Source organism: Trifolium pratense, linkage group LG4 (genome assembly GCF_020283565.1).
Source record: "Trifolium pratense cultivar HEN17-A07 linkage group LG4, ARS_RC_1.1, whole genome shotgun sequence".
Classification (NCBI taxonomy): Eukaryota; Viridiplantae; Streptophyta; class Magnoliopsida; order Fabales; family Fabaceae; genus Trifolium; species Trifolium pratense.
Window position 1 is genome coordinate 38,427,229 of NC_060062.1, and position 21,882 is coordinate 38,449,110.

General features: G+C 32.3%; 2 protein-coding genes across 2 annotated transcripts; one reads left to right on the forward strand and one right to left on the reverse strand.

Moving 5' to 3' along the window:
- Positions 1-12,190: 12,190 nt before the first annotated feature.
- LOC123882197 lies at positions 12,191-14,869 on the forward strand. The gene is made up of 6 exons (XM_045931012.1): positions 12,191-12,387; positions 12,980-13,037; positions 13,389-13,537; positions 14,285-14,360; positions 14,450-14,511; positions 14,749-14,869. Exons 1-5 carry the CDS (start codon positions 12,253-12,255, stop codon positions 14,464-14,466), a joined length of 435 nt encoding a protein of 144 aa, XP_045786968.1. The 5' UTR covers positions 12,191-12,252; the 3' UTR covers positions 14,467-14,511; positions 14,749-14,869.
- Positions 14,870-16,345: 1,476 nt separating this feature from the next.
- LOC123882196 (rop guanine nucleotide exchange factor 7-like) lies at positions 16,346-20,495 on the reverse strand. The gene is made up of 7 exons (XM_045931010.1): positions 19,943-20,495; positions 19,730-19,855; positions 19,231-19,385; positions 18,618-18,692; positions 18,234-18,524; positions 17,497-17,853; positions 16,346-17,063 (listed from the first exon to the last, which is right to left on the reverse strand). Exons 1-7 carry the CDS (start codon positions 20,187-20,189, stop codon positions 16,602-16,604), a joined length of 1,713 nt encoding a protein of 570 aa, XP_045786966.1. The 5' UTR covers positions 20,190-20,495; the 3' UTR covers positions 16,346-16,601.
- Positions 20,496-21,882: the final 1,387 nt, after the last annotated feature.

Below are 21,882 nucleotides of genomic sequence, written 5' to 3' on the forward strand. Positions count from 1 at the left end.
ATATACTTATATACTCATCATAAACCCTTTAATATATCTCTTATAATTGAGCTTAATTTAAGTTATAGTCCACGATACATAATTATTCACATATAAGTCCATTGTTATCACACCATCGGACTGTACAAATTAGAATCATGTGTAAATTAACTATTTTGGCTTCTTGAATTATTATTATTTTATTTTTTTACGGATTCTTGAATAAATTAAAATAAAATAAATTGATCAAAGTTATGCTTCTATTTACTCCCTCTAGTCTTAAATATAAAAAAACTTACTTTTTAGATTCATTGAGAATCTAATGTATCTGGTTCATAATATGGTCCAAATATATTATATTCTTAATGAATCTAAAAAGTAAATTTTATTTTATATTTAGGACCGAAGGGAGTATTTACTATGTTTAATGCACTATTTAGCCACAGTTACAACGGTAGCCAAATCAATTTTCTTAATTCTTCTAACAACAATTTTGCCACGGTTTGACCGTGACTAAATGATATAAACCTTGGTTGTAAAATTGTTACCATACTTTATATTGCCATGGAAAAAACCATAATTAACCGTGGCTAAATTTTACAATGCCAGGAATAACCATTCTCAAAATTAACATGGTAAAGTTCATTAACAACGATGTATGACACATTTAGCTACGTTTTGACTGTGGCAGTTTATTTATAGTGTTGTATGCATTTTGTTCTTGTATACTATTAATTGACTTGAGTGTTGTTTGTAACAGCCCCCGGGCCCCATCATGGCGATCCCGGAGCTGCCACCTCACGATCTTCTCTACCCCCCTCACTAGTAGAGTTTTTGCCTTTCGTGGGAATCGAACCATGTACCATGGGGTTCAAGTACATGTTCAATCCATTCCCACTACCAATTGGGAAGATCGTGAGGTGGCAGCTCCGGGATCGCCATGATGGGGCCCGGGGGCTGTTACAAAAAAGGCGCCTTTTTTGTAACAGCCCCCGGGCCCCATCATGGCGATCCCGGAGCTGCCACCTCACGATCTTCTCTACCCCCCTCACTAGTAGAGTTTTTGCCTTCCGTGGGAATCGAACCATGTACCCTGGGGTTCAAGTACATGTTCAATCCATTCCCACTACCAATTGAGCTACGTAGCCCAATTGGTAGTGGGAATGGATTGAACATGTACTTGAACCCCAGGGTACATGGTTCGATTCCCACGGAAGGCAAAAACTCTACTAGTGAGGGGGGTAGAGAAGATCGTGAGGTGGCAGCTCCGGGATCGCCATGATGGGGCCCGGGGGCTGTTACATTGTTGAGTGAATTTATAGATTCACTTTTTTAATCTTTGGTGATGTTGAATGTGTATGTTGTTTTTTGATTTTAAAAATTTCGAAAAAAAGGCTACTACTGTAAAATATTATCGGCAGAGTCGCGGGTGAATACGCTCTCTTTAAGACGTTTCATGGTACTACTCAAAATTGTGCAGAGTAGACTATCAACCGTGAAGTCTCCAGGATAAAACAGCCTTCACAGATTTGAATACTGAATTGCTACTGCACTGTTGAATTCGGGCAGAGATACACCCTTCTATATTGATTCGATGAATCAATTCAATAATTGATACAAGAGTATCAATTCGATGGAACAACAAAGAAAGGAAAAAAAAATGGTGAAAGAAAGCAAGCAGAGAGAAAGAAAAAATTGTTCATAGACTGTATGAACTGATGAATCATAATGAAAACAGAGACTGCTATTTATAATGTAATTCAGAACCGAATTTGAATAGTGGGGAACTGATTTTCTACATTTTAGGAATCAGTTGAATTTCAAAAAACAAATCAAACGTGACCTGTTTTGTAGGAACGAATTTTTCTTTTGACTGAGCAACGGATATGCGCTGACACAGCTTTGAAGACTTGGTTTCACACACAATTAACATGTGCGAAAATAAAAACTCACACACTTTAAAGAAAAATAATTCTTTATCTTATTAAAAATTAATATATGATATTCGACATGGTGTGCAGTCTCCCTTTCTTACAAGGGCACACCCTTGGTTGTCACTTTGTAGTATATAAACACTACCAAGTAGTGTGATCTTACCAATGTCAAGGGCACACCCTTGGTTGTCACTTTGTAGTATATAAACACTACCAAGTAGTGTGATCTTACCAATGTGGGACTCAAAGAGTCTTTTTTCAATTCACACTATACATGATTCTAACACTTTGTGTTTATTTCAATACCAAGTTCCCTCCAAATTCTCATCATGTTCCAACAGTGTATTTGTTTCTGATCGATGTAGTATAGTAATGAATACTTTTTAAAAAAGATAAACTAAGGAGGAGTACCAAATTCTCCTCTGCCAAAGTCATACAAGATTAAGCACTAGAGCTGATTGTAACTGACTTAAGGTGTGTTTGGCAAGACAAAAAAGTTAGCTTATAGTTTATGACTTATAACTTAAAAGACCTGTTTGGTAGTATTCTTTTCAGAAAGAGCTTATAGCTTATTTTACTGATTTATAGTTTAATTTCCAGAAGCTATTTCAAGTAGCTTCAAAACTTATAGTTTCCTGCTTATCATTTTTTCTTCCAATTTTACCGTCATTATCTTAACTAAAATCCACTTTTATCCTTTATAATTTATTTTGATTTAAAATAAAATTATTTTGAACGAAACCATCTCTTTCATCATAATCCTACCAAGGACGTCCAGTTAAGATCTAAATATGATACTGCCCTTATTCTTTTTGTACAAAAAAAACAACATCTCTTTCTATTAAAAAAAACGATGTTTCATATATGTATTTTATTTTTAATGAACGTTTCATATGTTATGTATTAATAAAGTGTGACTTCCTCTCTCGTTATATATGTGTATATATACAGTACAGTGTAATTTATATATCATATATATATATATATATATATATATATATATATATATGAGTTTTTTTTTCTTTTTGGATGATGTTTGTTTTATAAGAAAAAAAATACACTTTGATGTGAAAATATATTATACTCAAATAAAATTTTAGCATATACAAATTAATTTAATAATAATATATAAAATATATATTAGATTAATAAATTTAAATTATTATCTTAAATATAATTTTATTATTAATTAAGAATGTTCTTTTATGTCATTTTATATTTATTAGCTAGTGAGCCGCTAATTTTACCAAACACTTCAGTTAGCTTATCAGTTATAGTTATAAGCCATCAGCCATCAGCTATAAGCTATTAGCTAGCTTATCAGTCATCCGCTATTTTTTCCAAACACAACCTTAAAGTAATGAATTGTTGGCTTCTCTCTAAAGAAGTTTACATGAATTCCCGTAGAGTTTATAAAATTCCTTCTACTTTTACTACTACATTTATTCCCTTATTATTGACAAGAAAGTAGAAGCATATATAAGCTCAATTATTTGTGGTCCAAACTCCAAAGTAAATTATTGTTCTATCCAAAATTCATTATAAATGGATAGTGTCCGACATCTGCAAATTGACCCAGCAAATTGCTATTAGATTCTAGACATTAACTAGTGGGACAAACGATAGGGATACATAACTATAAGTTCTTCTTGCCGAGTGCAAGTGCATGTCAAAAGTTGACAATCTAGAAGCATATTCAGCTCTATTCGGAGTAGTTTTTTGTTTTATAATTTTTAAAAATAAAAACTAATTTAAACTTAAACATAAAAAAATTGACAAAAATAGTAGCAATTTTTTAATAATAGTAGTTTTTTTACAATAATAGTGGTCAGAGTGGTAGTCGATAGTTGTTTGATTGGTAATCTGGGTAGATAGAGTGATGATTGACGATGATCAGAGTAGGGGTTATTGATGGTCATAGTGGTGATCAGAGTGGTACGTGGTGGATGGTAGTAGAAGATATAGGCAGAGGTTGTCGAAGTGGTGATTGAGCATGACAAGATTGGTGATTGAAGGTGGTAGGAATTGTGATCGGTAGCGGTCAAATTAGTGATTGATGGTGGATGTAATGTGATTGGTAATGGTTACTGGTTAGAGTGGTTGAGTGGTAGTAAATGGTGGTCACTTTGGTGATTGAAGGTGAATTGTGGTGATCAGTTGTGATTAGAGTGGTGTCGATAGATGGTGATTGAAATGGTTGTTGTTGGTGGTTGATGGTGATAGCATTGGTGATCAAAGTTGAATACGGTGGTTTTCGACGGTGAACAAGTTGGTGATCACGTTGGTGGTGGTCATAGTGGTGGTCAGAGGTGAATATAGTGGTGATCAACGATGATTAGAGTGGTGGTCAAAGTTGTAATTAAAGGCAATCATAGTTGTGGTTGATGTGGTAGTGTGGTGATTGGTGGTAGTCAAAGTGGTTGGATGGAACACCGGTGGTCGAAGTAGTTGTTAGCAACCACCCTAGTGATATCATGTTAGAGTAAAAAGAATAGTATTCCCTTTGGTCCTTAATATAAGAGAGACTTCACTTTTTAAATTCATTGAAAATGTAATGTATCTAGATCATAAAATGGACTAAATACATTAGATTCTCAATGAATCTAAAAAGTGAAATCTCTCTTATATTAAGGACCGGAGGGAGAAATTATAAACCATGTGGCATATATTTTATAACGGAAAAGGAATTTTTTTCTTTGGACTAATAAAATATGGTACCCACAACTAATATCATATTTCAAGAGGAGGTGGCTGATGTTTCTATGTTGGTTGACAATATTACGGCGATCTTGTGGATTTGGTTTAGTGGAAGAGCCGGGCGCAAGTTCACATACTCTTTTTCAGATTGGTTTTTTTTTTTGATAAGCAAATAATTGAATTATAAGGAGTATAAGGTGTACTCAACCCTTACAATTCGGAGAACCTCCATTATATACTATGGAGGCAGGCTAATGGATCAATACACCAATCAGAGAACTTATAACAAGAATTGTTCCCTATACGACCTATAAACCAAAACCACGTAATAAAAATAATCTGATCCACTATGACTGACACATTAGCAACAACTCCTCTAAACATTGTGTTGTTTCGAGCACGCCATAAACTCCACGTGGTAGCTAACCAAATTAGATGGCGGCCTTTAGCATTTTTATTAGTCTTCACCAAAGCCCCAAAACTGTTGAAGTGGCTCCAAACCTCCTCAAAATTTATATAAGTCACTTTCATCCACTTAAAAATATTCTTCCAAACACGTAGTGAGAAAGAGCAATTAAAAAACAAATGATTAATGTCTTCCTCTTCTCTATAACAAAAAGCGCAACACCATTCACGATGATTAACAATAATCCCTTTCCTCACTAAAGCCATACGGGTCGGTAATCTTTCTAATAATAACTTTCATCAAAAAACATTTACTTTTGATGGAACATCATTCACCCATAACTGATTCAAAGCATGCACAACATTCTCATCTACTATAGTTGATTCAACACTATTTAGAAGGAATTGATATGCCGAATTCACAGAAAAATTACCGTTATGATCTGGTATCCATCTCATACTATCCATTTTGTCCTGCTTAGGACTAATATCGGCCAACAAATACAATAACTCTTCTGCTTCTTCTGACTCGGTTGAAGACAATGTTTCAGCCCAACAAATATTCCAAAACCATTTTCCATTATGTTCAAAACCTGTGTCTGCTACTAAACAATTTGGCATAGAAGTTTTAATATATAAAGCTGGATATAAATCCCTCAAACAATCAGGTCCATACCACTTGTCTTTCCAAAATCGAATTGCATTCCCTTGTCCCAACACGTTACTTATATTTGATCAGAACCATTCGCCATTATCTTGTCTGCCTATCTTCAATAAATCACGCCACCAAATCGATTGTCCTCTACCTTCGCTAACCACCTGATCCAAGAAATTTGAATACAAAGAGCCATATCTATAAGCAAGCAACTTGGACCAACTAGAATTTGGTTCACAAATCCCTCTCCATTTCCATTTGCTAAGTAAGGCTTGATTAAAAAAATTAAGATTCTTGATGCCCAACCCTCCTTTTTCTTTAGGGAGACATATAGTATCCCAACTCACCCAACAAATCTTCTTGTTCTCCGAACTCCCTCCCCACAAAAATTTCCTTTGGATATTAACCAATTCTTTTAAAACACAAACCGGGGCTTTGAAAAAAGAGAAAAAATAAAGTGGTAAACTCGATAACACCGAATTTATGAGAGTAACTCTACCACCAATTGATAGATTACGACTATTCCAACTATTAAGACGATTTCTCATAGATTCCACAATAGGATTCCAAGTTATCTTTCTCCTTGGGTTGGCTCCAACTGGAATTCCTAAAAAGCGGAATGGAATGGAATCCACTTCACAGAGAAGGAAAGAAGATGCAGCTTCTAAAAAAGAATCTTCAAGATTGATACCGTACAATTTACTTTTAAAAAAATTGACTTTCAGACCTGACACTAACTCAAAGCTGCGCAACACAGTTTTTAAAGTCCATAGGTTGTCCCAATTACCCTCTCCTATCATAATAGTATCATCCGCAAATTGCAATGTGTGAAATTGAAGTTCATCACTTACCTTGTAACTGTGAAAACTACCGATATCCACTGCTTTCTGCATCAAACGTGTGAGTCCTTCAGCTGCTATTAAGAAAAGGAAAGGGGAGAGCGGATCACCTTGCCTCAATCCTTTGCCAACCGAGAAATCTTCTGTAGGACTCCCGTTAACTAAAACTGACATCGAGCTATTAAAAACACAAGCTCTCATCCATTTCATCCATCCTTGCGAAAAACCCATACGTTTCATCATATAGCCCAAATAATCCCAATTCACCGTATCATAAGCCCTTTCGAAATCCACTTTCAGTAACAAACATTTATCCTTCTTTCTCTTTGCCAAATCGATCAATTCATTCACAACCAACACCCCATCCAGAATTTGCCTGTTTGGGAGGAACGCCGACTGACACTTAGATATCAAGTTTCCTAACACTTTCTTTAATCTTGTTGCTAAGACTTTTGAAATGATTTTGTACAAACTACCTACTAAACAGATAGGCCTATAATCATACAATGTCTGAGGATTATCTTTCTTTGGTATCAAAGCCAAGAACGATGCTGTTATTGCTTTTGGAAGAATAGCATTACTATGAAAATCATGAACGAAGTCCATAATGTCACCTTTCAAAGTATCCCAACAAGCTTTCAAAAAATTGAAATTAAAACCATCAGGGCCAGGACATTTATTACCATCACTATTCCACACAACATCACGGACCTCATCCACGGAAAAGGGAGCCATAAGAAATAAATTACCATTCAACGATAAAGTAGGAAACTTATTGTATGTTTACAAAACTTATAATTTTTTGACTTGAATTGTAAAAGATTAAGTACCCGTTGTACTTCTTTATAATTCAATCTTGCTTATAAAAAAAAACATTAAAAAAAAAAACATAAAAAGGGAAAAGGGACAAACTTATGAGCTAATGCTAAAATCGCTAAAATGAACTTGAAAACTAAAATTGTACAGTTAAAAAATTAAAGGGTTTTTTTTTATCTTAAAAAATTAAAGGGTTAAAAATACAATTAAACCAAAATAAATTAAAAGAATAATGCTAGCAACACACTCTTTAACAAACACACTCTAACACACTCTCTTTTATTGGTTGAAATTCACATGGGTCCCATAAAAAAATGTGGGCCCATATAACTTTTATGAGACCCATATAAATTTTAACCAATAGAAGAGAGTATGTTAGAGTGTGTTTGTTAAAGAGTGTGTTGCTAGCACTCATCAAATTAAAATAAGCCCCTGCGTGCATATCCTTATTCTATTTTATCAAAAAGGAATTGAACAAACATTATTCTTTTAGAATCAAATTTATAATAAAATTCTCCCATCCCTTTCCATAGATATCTTCCTCCTCCTACTTGGATATTATTTTATCACCATTTCCATGTGACTTCTTGAAAATAATATTTATTTACGGGTATCAATTTCTTTTTTGACGGATTTACGGGTATCAAATTAAAAACTAATTAATATACCGTTTTGTTTGTCTCAAAATATCACAATTAAGGTGATATTATTACATTTAACAACGGTTTTCTTTTACAAGACATTTAACAACGGTTTAACAAAGAAACATTTTCTGTTGTAAGATACATAATTTGTGCTACGGCATGGTACTATTGACCATTGAAGCTTGCACATCACTGACATCAGCTAGTCTTATCCTTCGGCTTTATTAATTATAAGGAAATATTCAATTTTTAGATTGATAGATAAAGAGTGTTAAATATGTTTGGATCTCATCCCCAAAAGCTAGTTCAAAGGATGAGGTTGCTCTCACATATTTATACACTTAACCGCCCGGGAACCTAAGCAATGTGAGACTTCAAACAAACTTCAACAACACAACAACATATTCAACACCCAACCTCACGTCTAACGTGGTCCTAGGTCAAATGCCCACATTGCAGTCTTTAACCCGGCTCTGATACCATGTTAAATATGTTTGAATCTCATCCCCAAAAGCTAGCTTAAAGGGTGAGGTTGCCCTCACATATTTATACACTTAACCGCCCGGGAACCTAAGCAATGTGAGACTTCAAACAAACTTCAACAACACAACAACATATTCAACACCCACCCTCACGCCTTGCGTGGTACTGGGTCAAATGCCCACATTGCAGTCTTTAACCCGGCTCTGATATCATGTTAAATATGTTTGGATCTCATCCCCAAAAGCTAGCTCAAAGGGTGAAGTTGCCCTCACATATTTATACACTTAACCGTCCGGGAACCTAAGCAATGTGAGACTTCAAACAAACTCCAACAACACAACAACATATTCAACACCTACCCTCACGCCTAGCGTGGTCCTGGGTCAAATGTTCACACTGCAGTCTTTAACCCGACTCTGATACCATGTTAAATATGTTTGGATCTCATCCCCAAAAGCTAGCTCAAAGGGTGAGGTTGCCCTCACATATTTATACACTTAACCGCCCGGGAACCTAAGCAAATGTGAGACTTCAAACAAACTCCAACAACACAACAACATATTCAACAGAATAAATTTTGTACCAAAAAAAAAAAAGATAAAGAGAATAAATTCTTAAATTACACTATAGATTTTTTTTGAACAAGTAAATTACACTATAGATATATACACCAGTATATAAATAGAATAATAAAATATTCTCACTTTTAAGTTAATTAATTTGGAACAATACAGTCAATTTTGAGTTTTGTGTGTAAATGACTTGCTATTTTATTTTTTTAAGAAATGATATTTCAATATCACATACAAGACAAAAAAGACTTACGATTTTTACAACATTAATTCAGTTATTGACATGTTTCCAAAACTGAATCCGACCATCTGTAACCGTTTTTACCCATTACTCTTCACCAACAGAAACAAAATTTCATATAAACCTGATGAATCAAACTTGATCACAGTCAGTATGGATTTGGTCGGTTCAAATTTCTTGCTGAAATTCAATTGAGTGGTTAGTCATAAATTGAATAAGAAAAGACTAAATGAATGTGATATATAAGATATATGAATCTTGTATATTGTCTAACTTACAATTTTTGGTGGAGATATGATGTCAACTAGCGATGCGCAAAGGATAATCGAAGTTGGTTATAATGGATTTCTTAAGTCGGTTCCTCAAATTTCTTGCATAGTCACAACTAAGTACGTGGATCCATTTTAAATCGGTCTAATAATACATTAATACTTATAAATGGGTTTTTAAGTCGGTTGTTGAATAATCATATACTCCATTCGTTTTTTTATGTATCCATTTAGAATAGTAACAACAAATTAAGAAAGTGTATTTTTGCACCTTATCTTTATATTATACCCTAATTTTAATCCACCAATAAATTCATATTTTTTACACACACTTTCTCTTTTCAATAAATTTAATATCATATTATGTACAAAAAAAAATATTTAATATGTTATGTGCCAAAAAAAAATTTAAAAAAAAACTTAAGTTTTTCAAATATATAGCATTAATTAATTTTGTTGAAAAAGATAAGAGTAATAGACAAAGGGTACGATTGACAAATCGTATCCTTAAAACACTAAATTGACAGTTAATTGGAAACAGTAAATCTAACGAAACCAGACAATTAAAAAAAAACGGAGGGAGTATTACCAACTGCGATCAAGTGTCGCAATTCCTCCTTTTTTTTTTTTATATTGATCATTTTGAAATGTTCTCTTTATGATGGCTCATAAATTAAGAATTCCATAAAAATTGTATAAACTCTACACTCATTAAAATCATCTACTATATAATGTTTTAGAAATTCTTTAAATTGCTGCATAATGTTAAGCTATACATGCGAATTAAAGTTGGTTATAATTTCTATAAATCATAATGTTTGACAATGGTGTGAACATGTTTTTCATGACAAAGAAAGAATCATATATTATACCACTCTCCATTTTTTCTTGGCACAATGGAAACTTTCAATTCACTTCTAGCGTGAAGGCTCAACTAAATTTCTCACCGGTGAACCACTCATTTTGACTATAGGATTAAATAAATGTGCATGATATTATCGATTATTATCGCACTAGATTTTCTTCACTCTTCCAAGTTTCATCTCTCTTCCTCTCACGCTCCCAACCCACCGCCATGAGCCCCAAATCACCATCTTCTCCCAAATCAAAAACAAAAAAACAAAAAAAACAAAAACAAAAATGTTCCTCCCCCTTAAATTATTTTCTATAGACCAGAATTCGACCCCAACATTTTTACTTAATCACCTTAAAAGATGAAATTTTGACTATTATGCTGCTTAAAAAAATTAATACAAATTTTAGGATTCACAGATAAATTGGCCCAAATTTCCAAACTTCGTGACCACTAATATTGTTAATTTAGTTGATAGGAATATAGCATATTCTTACTTGGCAAAAAAAATGTCGGATTAAGTGAATGAATTCAATTTTAGGATTTTTCTTTATAGTAATTTTTGGCTTATTTATAAGAAATGTAATAAAAATTTTATTAGAAAATAAAATGTAGTACATTGAATATTGTGGATTCAAATAAACAAAATCTCAAGTTTTTATGTTTTATTTAGTATGGACCGATTAATTTAAGGGACACAAATTTTACCATCTAATAGAAAGAGCCAATTTAAAACCAGAGTTTTTATTATGTAAGAACATCCAAAAACAACAAGTGATATGCACTTGAAGGATTTGAACCTTAAATCTTGAGAATTACACACTTAACCTTAAATTGTCTCATCCACAATTTAAATAATGAAATTCTAACAATTAACCCAAAAAAAATAATACAAAAATATATTAAAATTTATATATGCTTTCCTTTCAAAAGATATATGTTTTCCATTAATAGGAAGAAAAACAATTCTCAGGTTAAGTGAATGAATTAATTATGGGCTTATTTATAAGAAATTAAATAAATCTTTTATTCGAAAATAAATATAGTATATACATTGAATGTTGTGGATTTTTTTAAAAAATTTTCACACTAGTATCCGGTTCACTGAATCCGAAAGAAAAGTTACTTTAAAATAAGAAGAAAACCGAGGGGTTTCTTCTATCGAATAGTTACCCAAGAAAGCAAGATGCTATGGAAGGAGGGAGGGGTTGAACCGTAGTCCTTCCTACCAAGTACAACGTCAATTACAATTTGACTAACTAACAATTGGTAAAGTAATATTGTGGATTCTAATAAACAAATCTCAACTCTTTGAAATTTTTTAAGATTTGATATCCGTTCTAATGACTGATTAAGTAAAGGAATACCTATATTACCGTCTACTAAAAAGTGGTCATTTTAAACCCAAGTTTCCATTGTTTTCTCATCAGGTCAACTCATGTAGTTTAACATCTCAAGTCGTTTTGTCAAAAAAAAAGAATCTCAAGTCTTATAATTCTTTGACCGATATGGTCAAATATCCATGTTTTCCATCAATAGATATAGTATTTCCTTTCATTATTTTATTATTATTATTTTCCCTTCGTGTCTTGTATTCTCAATAGGAATTTTTTCGACACAATATTTTTTTGGTTTACACACAATATGATTATTCACTTAACTTTATGATTTGATCAACCAAACTTTATGTCATTTTCTTGCTGGACAAAAAAAATCTTAATAAGCGCTAAAAATTCTATTCTACGCGTAAAAGGATTGAACTTAGTTTTGGGCATTATAAATAGCACACACCCTATCCTTTCTTCTTCATCTTAATAGTTTTGTTCTTTTATTGACAACAAAGCTTGATAACATATCCTATAAACATGGACAACAACAAGAAGCAAACATGGTCTTCTTCTTCGTCAACCGTGAAATTCGATCAACTTTTTGGTCCCAAGGACCCTTCGGCGGCTTCATCTTCTTCCTTCTTTGGTTCCATTTTTCCACCACCACCATCTGTATGCATTTATAAGTTTGAATTGAATTTTTTTACGCATCTACATTATTTAATTGTCTTATATATATATATATATATATATATATATATATATATATCTTGGTTCAACTGATAGAACAGCTTCATGATTCTTATGTAAATTTTAAAGTCAATATATAGTTTAAAAATTTGATCAAATCGATCTATTCATTAGATTGAACCAAGAACCAGCCAATTCATCGGTTGATTCGATCCCATTCATTTTATTGTCTAAAATTCTAATTGAATTAGGTTGAACTAGTTGATAGATAGTTGGTTTCTTTTATTTTTTTTTACTTTAACAACATTTTAGTATAGCTATACTTAAATGAATTGAACCATGACCTAAAGATCTCTTTTAGTTAATTTGATCTCTAGACATTGGTTAAAGTATTCCAAGAATTTTTACTATTTAGTTTGAATGTGAGGCCATGTTTTTGGGAATAATAAAAAAGGACATGAAAATAGCTCATAACCAGTACGCCTTTATCTTAAAAGTCAATTATTTTTATAATGAGTTAAACTTAATATAAAAATTTAATTTATCATTTTATACTGTTGTTTTTATTTGTAAGGTTGATGGAAGAGGATCAAGAACTCCAGAAGTGACAAGCAAAAATCTTGGAGCACCAGGTAATTTAATTTGAAAATTCTCCTCTCATATATATATATGCATCTATATATAATATAAATTACTTTGACTATATAGACACTATAACATACAACTAAAATTTGGCACATATAGCCCCCGCAAGCTTAGCTCGATTGGTAGGGATCGTATATATTATACCGGAGTTGTGGTTCGAACTCCAAACACTCCACATATTCACCTTTAAGATTTTAAACTACTGGAAAAAAAATAATAAATTGGCACATATATTTCAAATCTTGTCTACCTATTAAAGGCATGTAAGGCTTAAAACCACTTTGAAATTGAGTATTCCTATATTTATTAAGTAATGTTTTTGTTTGGATTCATTTCAGGAACTCCTAATAGTGGCATCACTAACAAGAACACAAGTACTAATTATCATCATGAGGCAGTGGAACCTATCTACTTCAGCTCTTCAATCCACTATGGTGGTCAAGAAAATTATTCCTCAAGAGGAAGGACCACTGAATCCCACCATGTTGTAAGTGTCATCATTCTCATCCTTTTTAAATGCCCTTGTTTGGCATAAGAATTTTATCATATACTACTTCCTATAAACATATACAAATTAAACATGTGAGATCTAATAAAAAGTTTGAGTAAAATTATTTTTTGGATTAAATTTATTTATATACACCATCAATAAGATTTCTTTACACTATTGATCGATCATAACTATATGATTATATTAAAAATAATTTTATTTTAATCACAACTACTACTAAAAATCTAGAATAATATACATATGAATGATTTTTATTTTTTTTGAATCAGCAAATATATTATAAAACTCAAACCAAAAGTATAAGACATACAAATATGAATGATTATGACTTATGACGTGTAATTCTTATACACCGACAAGATATTAAAGTTTAACTCTTATTTTATATTGTGAGTTAATATAAAATTAAAGAGTTTAAAGATTATGCACTATCAGTGTAAATTAATTTTACACTGACATTATCTAATCTGCCATGTTATTGCAAGAAATTGGGGTAAAGTGAAATGATGTGGAAAAATACATGATCGTTATTGATTGATAGTGTAAAATTATCTTGTCGGTGCATATTTATTTTTCTCTATTAAATTCTCAGAATATATTGTAAAGAGTTGACTTCATAATTGTGTATTCAATTAGAATATGATTCAAAATGCTCACTAGAAAGATGTAGTTCTTTACAAGTATGTTGTGGCTAATAATTTATAACTTTGATCAACTTTGTAGTTCAAGAAAGATTCGAATAATGGTCATCCCAATGGTAACAATTCAAACAGTGCTTCAAGAGGTGACTGGTGGGAAGGTAAGAACCATAATTTATTTTGGCTAAAGAGTTTTCTTAAATTTTAAAATCTAGACTAGATATTCAAAAATGGCCTTACTCACTTTCAGGTTCCCTTTATTACTAAATCACTGCGACATTGTATTAAAACTTAGCATCATGCAGCATGCAGGTAAATTGCACTAATTTTAAAAGTTTTATTTTTCCCATCAAAATATTGGTCGTTGCCGCTTTTTAAAATAAAATTCTGTATTTGATTTATAATATAGTTTAAATACAATAAATATTTTTGACTTAAGTTATGTACCTCATAAAAAGAAAATCGAAAATAATATATTTGTTAATAATTAGACAATACTTTTTCTGATTTTATACATAACGAGACATGATGATTTTGTTTATGTTGCAGGATGAAGATCAACCACATAAGGTGGAGTATGCTCTAATTAGTTCTCCATGGAAATAATTAAGTTAATATTGTTATAGATTGTATAAGTTATTGTTATAGATTGTATCCACTAGTTGGGTTCCTTTTTGTCTCAATTAGCGGCTATATTTAGCTAAACCGTTAAAGTAATTTGGGGGCCAAAACTACTTCCTGCTTTGTTGTTTTTTGGTTTTTTTTTTTTTTTTATATATAAGAATGTTTTACGGTAGACTTTGTTTATGATGTTGTGGCAAATGTGAGTTAAGTCTCACATTGCTTAGAAAAGTGGAGGTTGAACACTTTATAAGTGAGAACACCCATAAACTTAACACCTTCATATTTTGGGTTAAAGTGTGGTGTCCAACTCACTTGTAAAGTTGTTCTTAAGTCCAATGTTGATGGTTCCCCTAGCTGCCCCCTTGTGACCCAACAGATGTGATCGTTTCTTACTTTTTGGGCATCATCTTTAGTACGTAGTATAGATTATTGCTACACCAGAAATTAATCACTGAAACTCTATATACAACTCAGAAGCCGTCAATTAAAATTTTGGGGGAAATGTCTGAACTAACAATATAAATATTGTTAGTTGAACTAAGTTTTATGGATAAACAATTTTTTTTCTTTAATTTCCTCTTTTATAAAGTTTGGTAATGAAATATGTTAATGTGATTGTGCAAAGGTTGTTTAGATAAATAGCTTAATTAATCGCTTATAGCATAAGCAATTGTCAATATATAAGTTAACTTTATAACAAAATATAAAATAAAACAATTTGTTTTTATCGGCTAAAAATATCTTAAGAACATTTTGAAAGTTGTTTTTATAAACTCTCCTGAACAATCTCCGAAGTGTTTAGGTTAATAGATAAACTCAAATAAATCTGGTCCTACGTAGGTATTCACTATTAGATAAAGTAGAATAACCAATGGAATTGGTAAAGGAAAAACACCATTTCTCCTCATGCAGCTTATTTCTTTTTCAAAAAGTGGCTGATCCATCTACATCTGGTGCCACAATTCCTTGGTCAACATACCAAAACTCCATAGTTGTGCAACTATCTAAAATTTCCTGGACCAAAGGGACAAAAGCGTATACAATTGAAGAATGGAAGAACCATATACAAATGCTTACAAGAACCAGAGCTAGAAGATTGGTAAAAATATCTGAACTTGAAGGCATTATGTTAGTAACATCATAATTCAAACTTCCCTACTAAATATATGAAAACGGATTCCCTAAAGTAACAATAATAAGTGATTTTAGCAGTTGAGGTTTCGTGTTTTCAAATTGGCATTGTCACAATTTGAGACATCTGATTTTTATTTAAGCATTTAGATAAGTGACTATTGCCCAACCCTAATCGGAATAAGAAAAGGTTTCAACAAGGTCTAATTATTAGTTATAACGACGACCTTCATGGCCAAATCGCAATGTAAAAACGACCTTCATGACAAGTTATTAAAACTTTGAAAATCCTTGTAAAAACGAATTTTATGAGAAGTCAAAATCTACTTTTTTTGAACATGTTGCAACTTTTTTGAACATTGTCAATCAAATTGTAGAAGAGTACACTTCGAATGAATAAATAAATAAATTTATGAATTAACCAATGCATAAATCGAGTTCTTATACACAAATCATTGAACTCACTCTCAAATCACAATACAATTGGTTCTATGAACTGAACTGAACCCTTTCAGATTTCAACTATTTTTTCTTTGCACTCAATAAACAATACATACTACTATACTAGTAAATGATACAATGAAAAATATGCATAAAGCCGTAAATAAATAAATAAAGAAAATTTCTTCTCTAATTCTTCCACGAGATCATTTTGTCTTGCTCTTCATGGCACATGATTCTTGATTGCAACTTGCATTTGAACCATTCAACTCATGAGCTAAGTTACTAAATACCTTTGTTGCTTTCATATCTCCTCCAAGATAATTTGACAACACTCTCTTCACACCGAAACCGCGGCGTTGAGGTTTAATCATATCGCGAATAAAAGGAGTTATCTCAGCCTTTGTAGGACTAATTAGTGGCACAACAGGTGAACAACTTGGTGTACCAAATGTTGTTTTGTTGTGTTGAGTGTCTGAGACAGACACTAGTGATTGTTGTGAAACTTTCTTTTGTGAAACCATGTTAACCATTGGAGCTAATGGAAACCTATCTGAATGTTTGGTTATGTCATCAACATATAGTAAATCATCGATACGAGCTACTATGTTAAATGCCATACTCTCCAAAACTCTTGAATAGCTTTCTAGGATTGATTTGCCAACATCCTGAAAAGTTTGAAATGAAACATGTCAATGTGAAGTTGTAAGGGTTTGTTTAGATAAGCAGATTAGTTAATTCCTCATAGTATAAGTGATTATCACATTAGTATTAAGTTGTTTTTATAAGCTAAGAATATCTTAGGAACATTTCATAAGTGGTTTTTATAAGCTCTCCTAAACAGTCTCAGGAGAGTTATGTTAACAGATAAACTCAAATAAATCTGATCCTAAATAGGTATTCATTGTTAGAAAAAATTGAATTGCCAACGTAATTAGAAAAGAAAATGGTATCTACATTTCGCCTCTAAGTGTTTGAGGTGCGAAAAGTAGATACCATTTTCTTTTTTCTAGTAGTTTCGTCTCTAATTTCTATCGATAATTCAACTTTTCTAATAGTTTAAGAATGCAATACATTAAAAAAGAAAGAGAAGCATGAAACCTTGTTGTACTGGATCTTGCTGGTATCCAATGTAGTTTGACTTAAACCCGGGAAACGTTGCTTAAGTGAAAGTAGAATACTTTCAGCTCTCTCTGCAAGCAAATCTCTCTTATCTCCATCAACCATAAAGTCTTTCACAATCTCCCACGATGACTTAGTAGTTGAACGGATAGGATAAAGTGGAGGTCTAGAGTGAGATTTTCGGCGCCATACATAAATTGCAGCTTCCAAACGGTTAGCGATCTCTAGTGCAACATGTTCATTGGAAAGGTCTATGCAGTCAAGCAAGCATTCCTGAGAGAATTGGTCTGATGTGATGTATCGATAGATAAAATCCCCCAAGCAAGTTCTTCCATTCTGAAAGTTCAAACAATGTATCATGTAGGATGAACAAAAACAACAATCAAAGCTTATTTTTTACAATAGATGAAATAAACTACATAGATTATACGATGCCATAAATGACAAATTATATAAATCCTTTTTCTAATGTGTATATATTGGAATAACTCTTCATGAAAACCACATTTGAAGTTCAAATTAATTAATGTCACATGAGTATACAAATTATGTCCTAATGTGTTTATTCATGAGTTGATGATGCAGCAAAGTTAGAGGCCGCGAATGTTACCATAAACTTGTAGTGTCAATAATGTAACAGTCATTTTCATATACATTTTCGAGCATTTGTTCCAATTATATAAAGATATCAAATCTATTTATGTGGAAAATCAAACCTTAGGAAGTGATTCCAAATACGACTCTGGAACTTCCATATCCCCTAAAGCAATGCTGTTTATAGACATAGCTGCTTTTAGTATTTGGCTAGCGCATTCGCGTGTGTGAGTCAACTTCTTTCTTGAACTCTCACTGAGACCAGTAGGGGGAACACGAGGTACGGGGAGCCACCATTTCTCCTCTTGTCGCTGATTTCTTTTCCGAAAAGAGGCTGATCCTTCTGCATCTGGTGCCACAATTCCTTGGTCAACATACCAAAACTCCATAGATGTGCAACTATCTAATATTTCCTGCAACAAAGGAAAAAATGTGTTTGAAAATCTTAGATTGATTTCAATAACAATAACTAGCATAAAATGGAAGAATCAAATATAAATGCTTACAAGAAGCATGTTGTCGAGTTTACGCAGAGCTGGAAGATTGATAAAAATATCTGATCTTGGTCTGCAAGTCATTACCTGTAGAATGCACCATGTTAGAAACATCATAATTCTAACTTCCCTACTAAATATTTGGAAACGGATTCCCTACAATCAAAATAATAAGTAATTTCAACCGTTGATCAAGATCAATCAGTTGAGATTTCGAGGTTTCGATATGGCAAAATCACGATTTGAACTGTCCAATTTCTATTTAAGAGTTTAGATAGATCAGTTGTACTGATCAGTGACTAGAAAATTTTGATTGCAGGGAAGTCAAGTCCCTAATTATACGGAAATGAATTCCCTGCAGTCAAAATGGTGACTGACTGAAGATCAATCATCCGATTTCCATCGGTGATTCATAATGTTTTCGATTTATTAAGCAACTTTAAATCTATATCATTTGATTTCAACCAAACGGTCACTAATGCACTAACGGCATGACCGCAGCATTTCCTAACCATAGGGAATCCAAGTGCCTAATCATACATAGCAGCATATATTTAAGCTTATTTATTAAAGTTTACTGAAAAAGTAAATTAAATTTTCAGATTAGTACTCAATTGAATTATACCTCTAGCTTACTACCATCTGGAAATGTTTGCCAAGAAGGCATTAACTCAACAATATGATCACCAACACAAAGAAGCCAATCCATTTCTCTTTGCCACTTTTCTTTCTTTTCACAAGGTACAGGTTCTAGTCTCCATAATTGCCCAAATACAGTCCCTACATGTTGCAACAAAACAGAACAAATGAATCATTTTCCAATCAAAGAAAAAGTAAGGCCCCGTTTAATTCGTCAAAACTTTTTCTATTTTCATTTTCTAAAATTTGTATTAATTTTACTCGCTAACAATTGTGTACATTTTTTGGAAACAATGATGTTATCAAAAAGTTGATTTCATTATATCCAGAAATTTGAGAAATGACACAATTCAATGTAATAAGTGTCGGATGTCCGACACCAGGACACGTCTAATCTAAGTAGTGTTTGTGCTTCATAGATCATATCTAATACATCATGAACTGAATCTACATCACTATCCCTATATTTTACAAAGAAAACATACCACACAAATTAGTAATAGCATTTGAGATGGCCATAGCAGTGCTAACTCCTTTTCCAGAACCTGACATATCTTCACCAAGCAGCAATTTTGCAAACCTCTCCTTCATCATATCAACTCCTGATGATCCTACAATTTATCAACCAAACAAATAAATATTAATAACTTAAACTCCAAAATTATAGCACACCATTATGAAGAAATTGAAGAACTTACCAGAAATTTTTGAACAGATACTACTAGTAAGTACTTTTTTATCTTCTACTTGAGAAACAGGTTCATTTTCTTTTTCATCTGATTTGCTGCATTTAGAGACAATAGCCTTCTTAATAGGAAGAGAAGATGAACACCCATTAACTTTTTTTGCTTGTTCAGTTAAATCTGAAGAACATGAACCAGTAGAAGTACAAGACCCATTTTTTTTCTTTTGAAAATTTTCACTCTTGTTGCATAAAGTTTCCATTTTTAACCAAAAAAATTGATTTTCTAACTCAAAATTCAAAAGGGGTAGTAGCAAAAGACACAATATTATTCAATTCAATCTCTTTCAACATATTCCAACATAGTACTAGTAGCTATAGTTATGACAGTGTGAATGAGTTTGAAAACTACGAGGAACAAGGAACGTGTGAAGTGGGTTTTATAGTTGATAAGTATGATTGAATATTGAATATGAAGAGACCGTTGAGGTTGCTACGGATAAAACATGATAGAAAAAGACGAGGTAATGAACAACGTTGTGACTTTTTAAAGAAAAGGTTGTTTAAATCCGATTCTGAAATGTCACATGTTATGCTAACGTCTCTTTGCCTTTCGCTCTCTGTGTAACCCAAAAGTTACGTTCAAACTAAAAACTCATTTATTTTATTTGTTTTAACAATTCTCTCATTTATCTTTTTCACGGCGCACATATAAAGGTGAATAAGTGCAATGATCGGGATTCGAATCCTGACACCTGCATATAAAATATATTGTGATGTTCCTACCAACTTAGTTAAATTTACTGGGACAAGAAATAAACAATTTTATTAATATATGAGTATAAATATAGGTCCAAATAAAATTTAACTAATGTCTTTTGCCACAAATTTGCTTAACCCATACTAGATTAACCGTATAAATAATTCATGTAAGTTTAACAATTGTACATTAAGAATGATCTTAACCGTTGATCAGAACAGGTGGATGGTCAGCTGGCAGTCCGTTGAGCAAGTGGTTGACGACGGGTCAAGCAGCTGATCCACGGAGGGGGTTGTACCTACAGGTGCTCCGATATCAAACTTAGAGAGGGAAAGAGAGCACAGAGATACAAGAGAGAGAGAAAGTAATTGAGTGAATGAATAGTGTTACATTGCTCTCCTGAATAGGAGAGCTTATATAGCCCCTAGCTCTGGGTCAATAAGATTGACTGACAAGATATTACCCTTAGATAGTAGGTGAAACAGTAATCTGCTCCTATCTTGGTGGAGAGGTTCCACCATGTTCTGCTGACATGGATATGGTGGGGCAAGCCATTATGGACCTAGAGAGTATGATGTTGGACTAATTCTAGTCTAGTCCAGAACAAAGAAGATGTACATTAAGAAGATTATCAATAATCCCCAAATTAAAATTTTTAGGGTTATTAAAAATTTGGGATTTTAATTTTTGAGTTTAGAAAGAGGTTGAGGAGAATATAAAATAAAAATGCGTGTTATTTGGAGGTGTATTTGAGTGAAAATTGATTTTGATTTAAGGAAAAATATGATGAGGAAGATGAAGATATGAATGTGATATTGAATATATTCATACATTTTTCCAGATTTTTATTTAATTTCAATAAAACAATATTTTAGAAAAAGATATCTATGTGAAATGTCATCTCAGCATTTTCTTAATGAAAAATGAAAAAAAAGGATGTATAGCATCATGTCTTTTTGATAATTTCTACTCATTATTTTTATAATTTCTACACAAACCTTTTTTTTTTTCACTGACAAACTTATATTATTACTCATATATTAATACGCATGTCTACTTTTATATAATTTTTACCGCGACATATATTTATACTCATGTGTTAATACACATGCCTAATTTTTTATAATTTTTATATGGTGATCTATATTTCTACTCATATATTAATTTGCATGCCTATTCAATACGAACTTATGTTT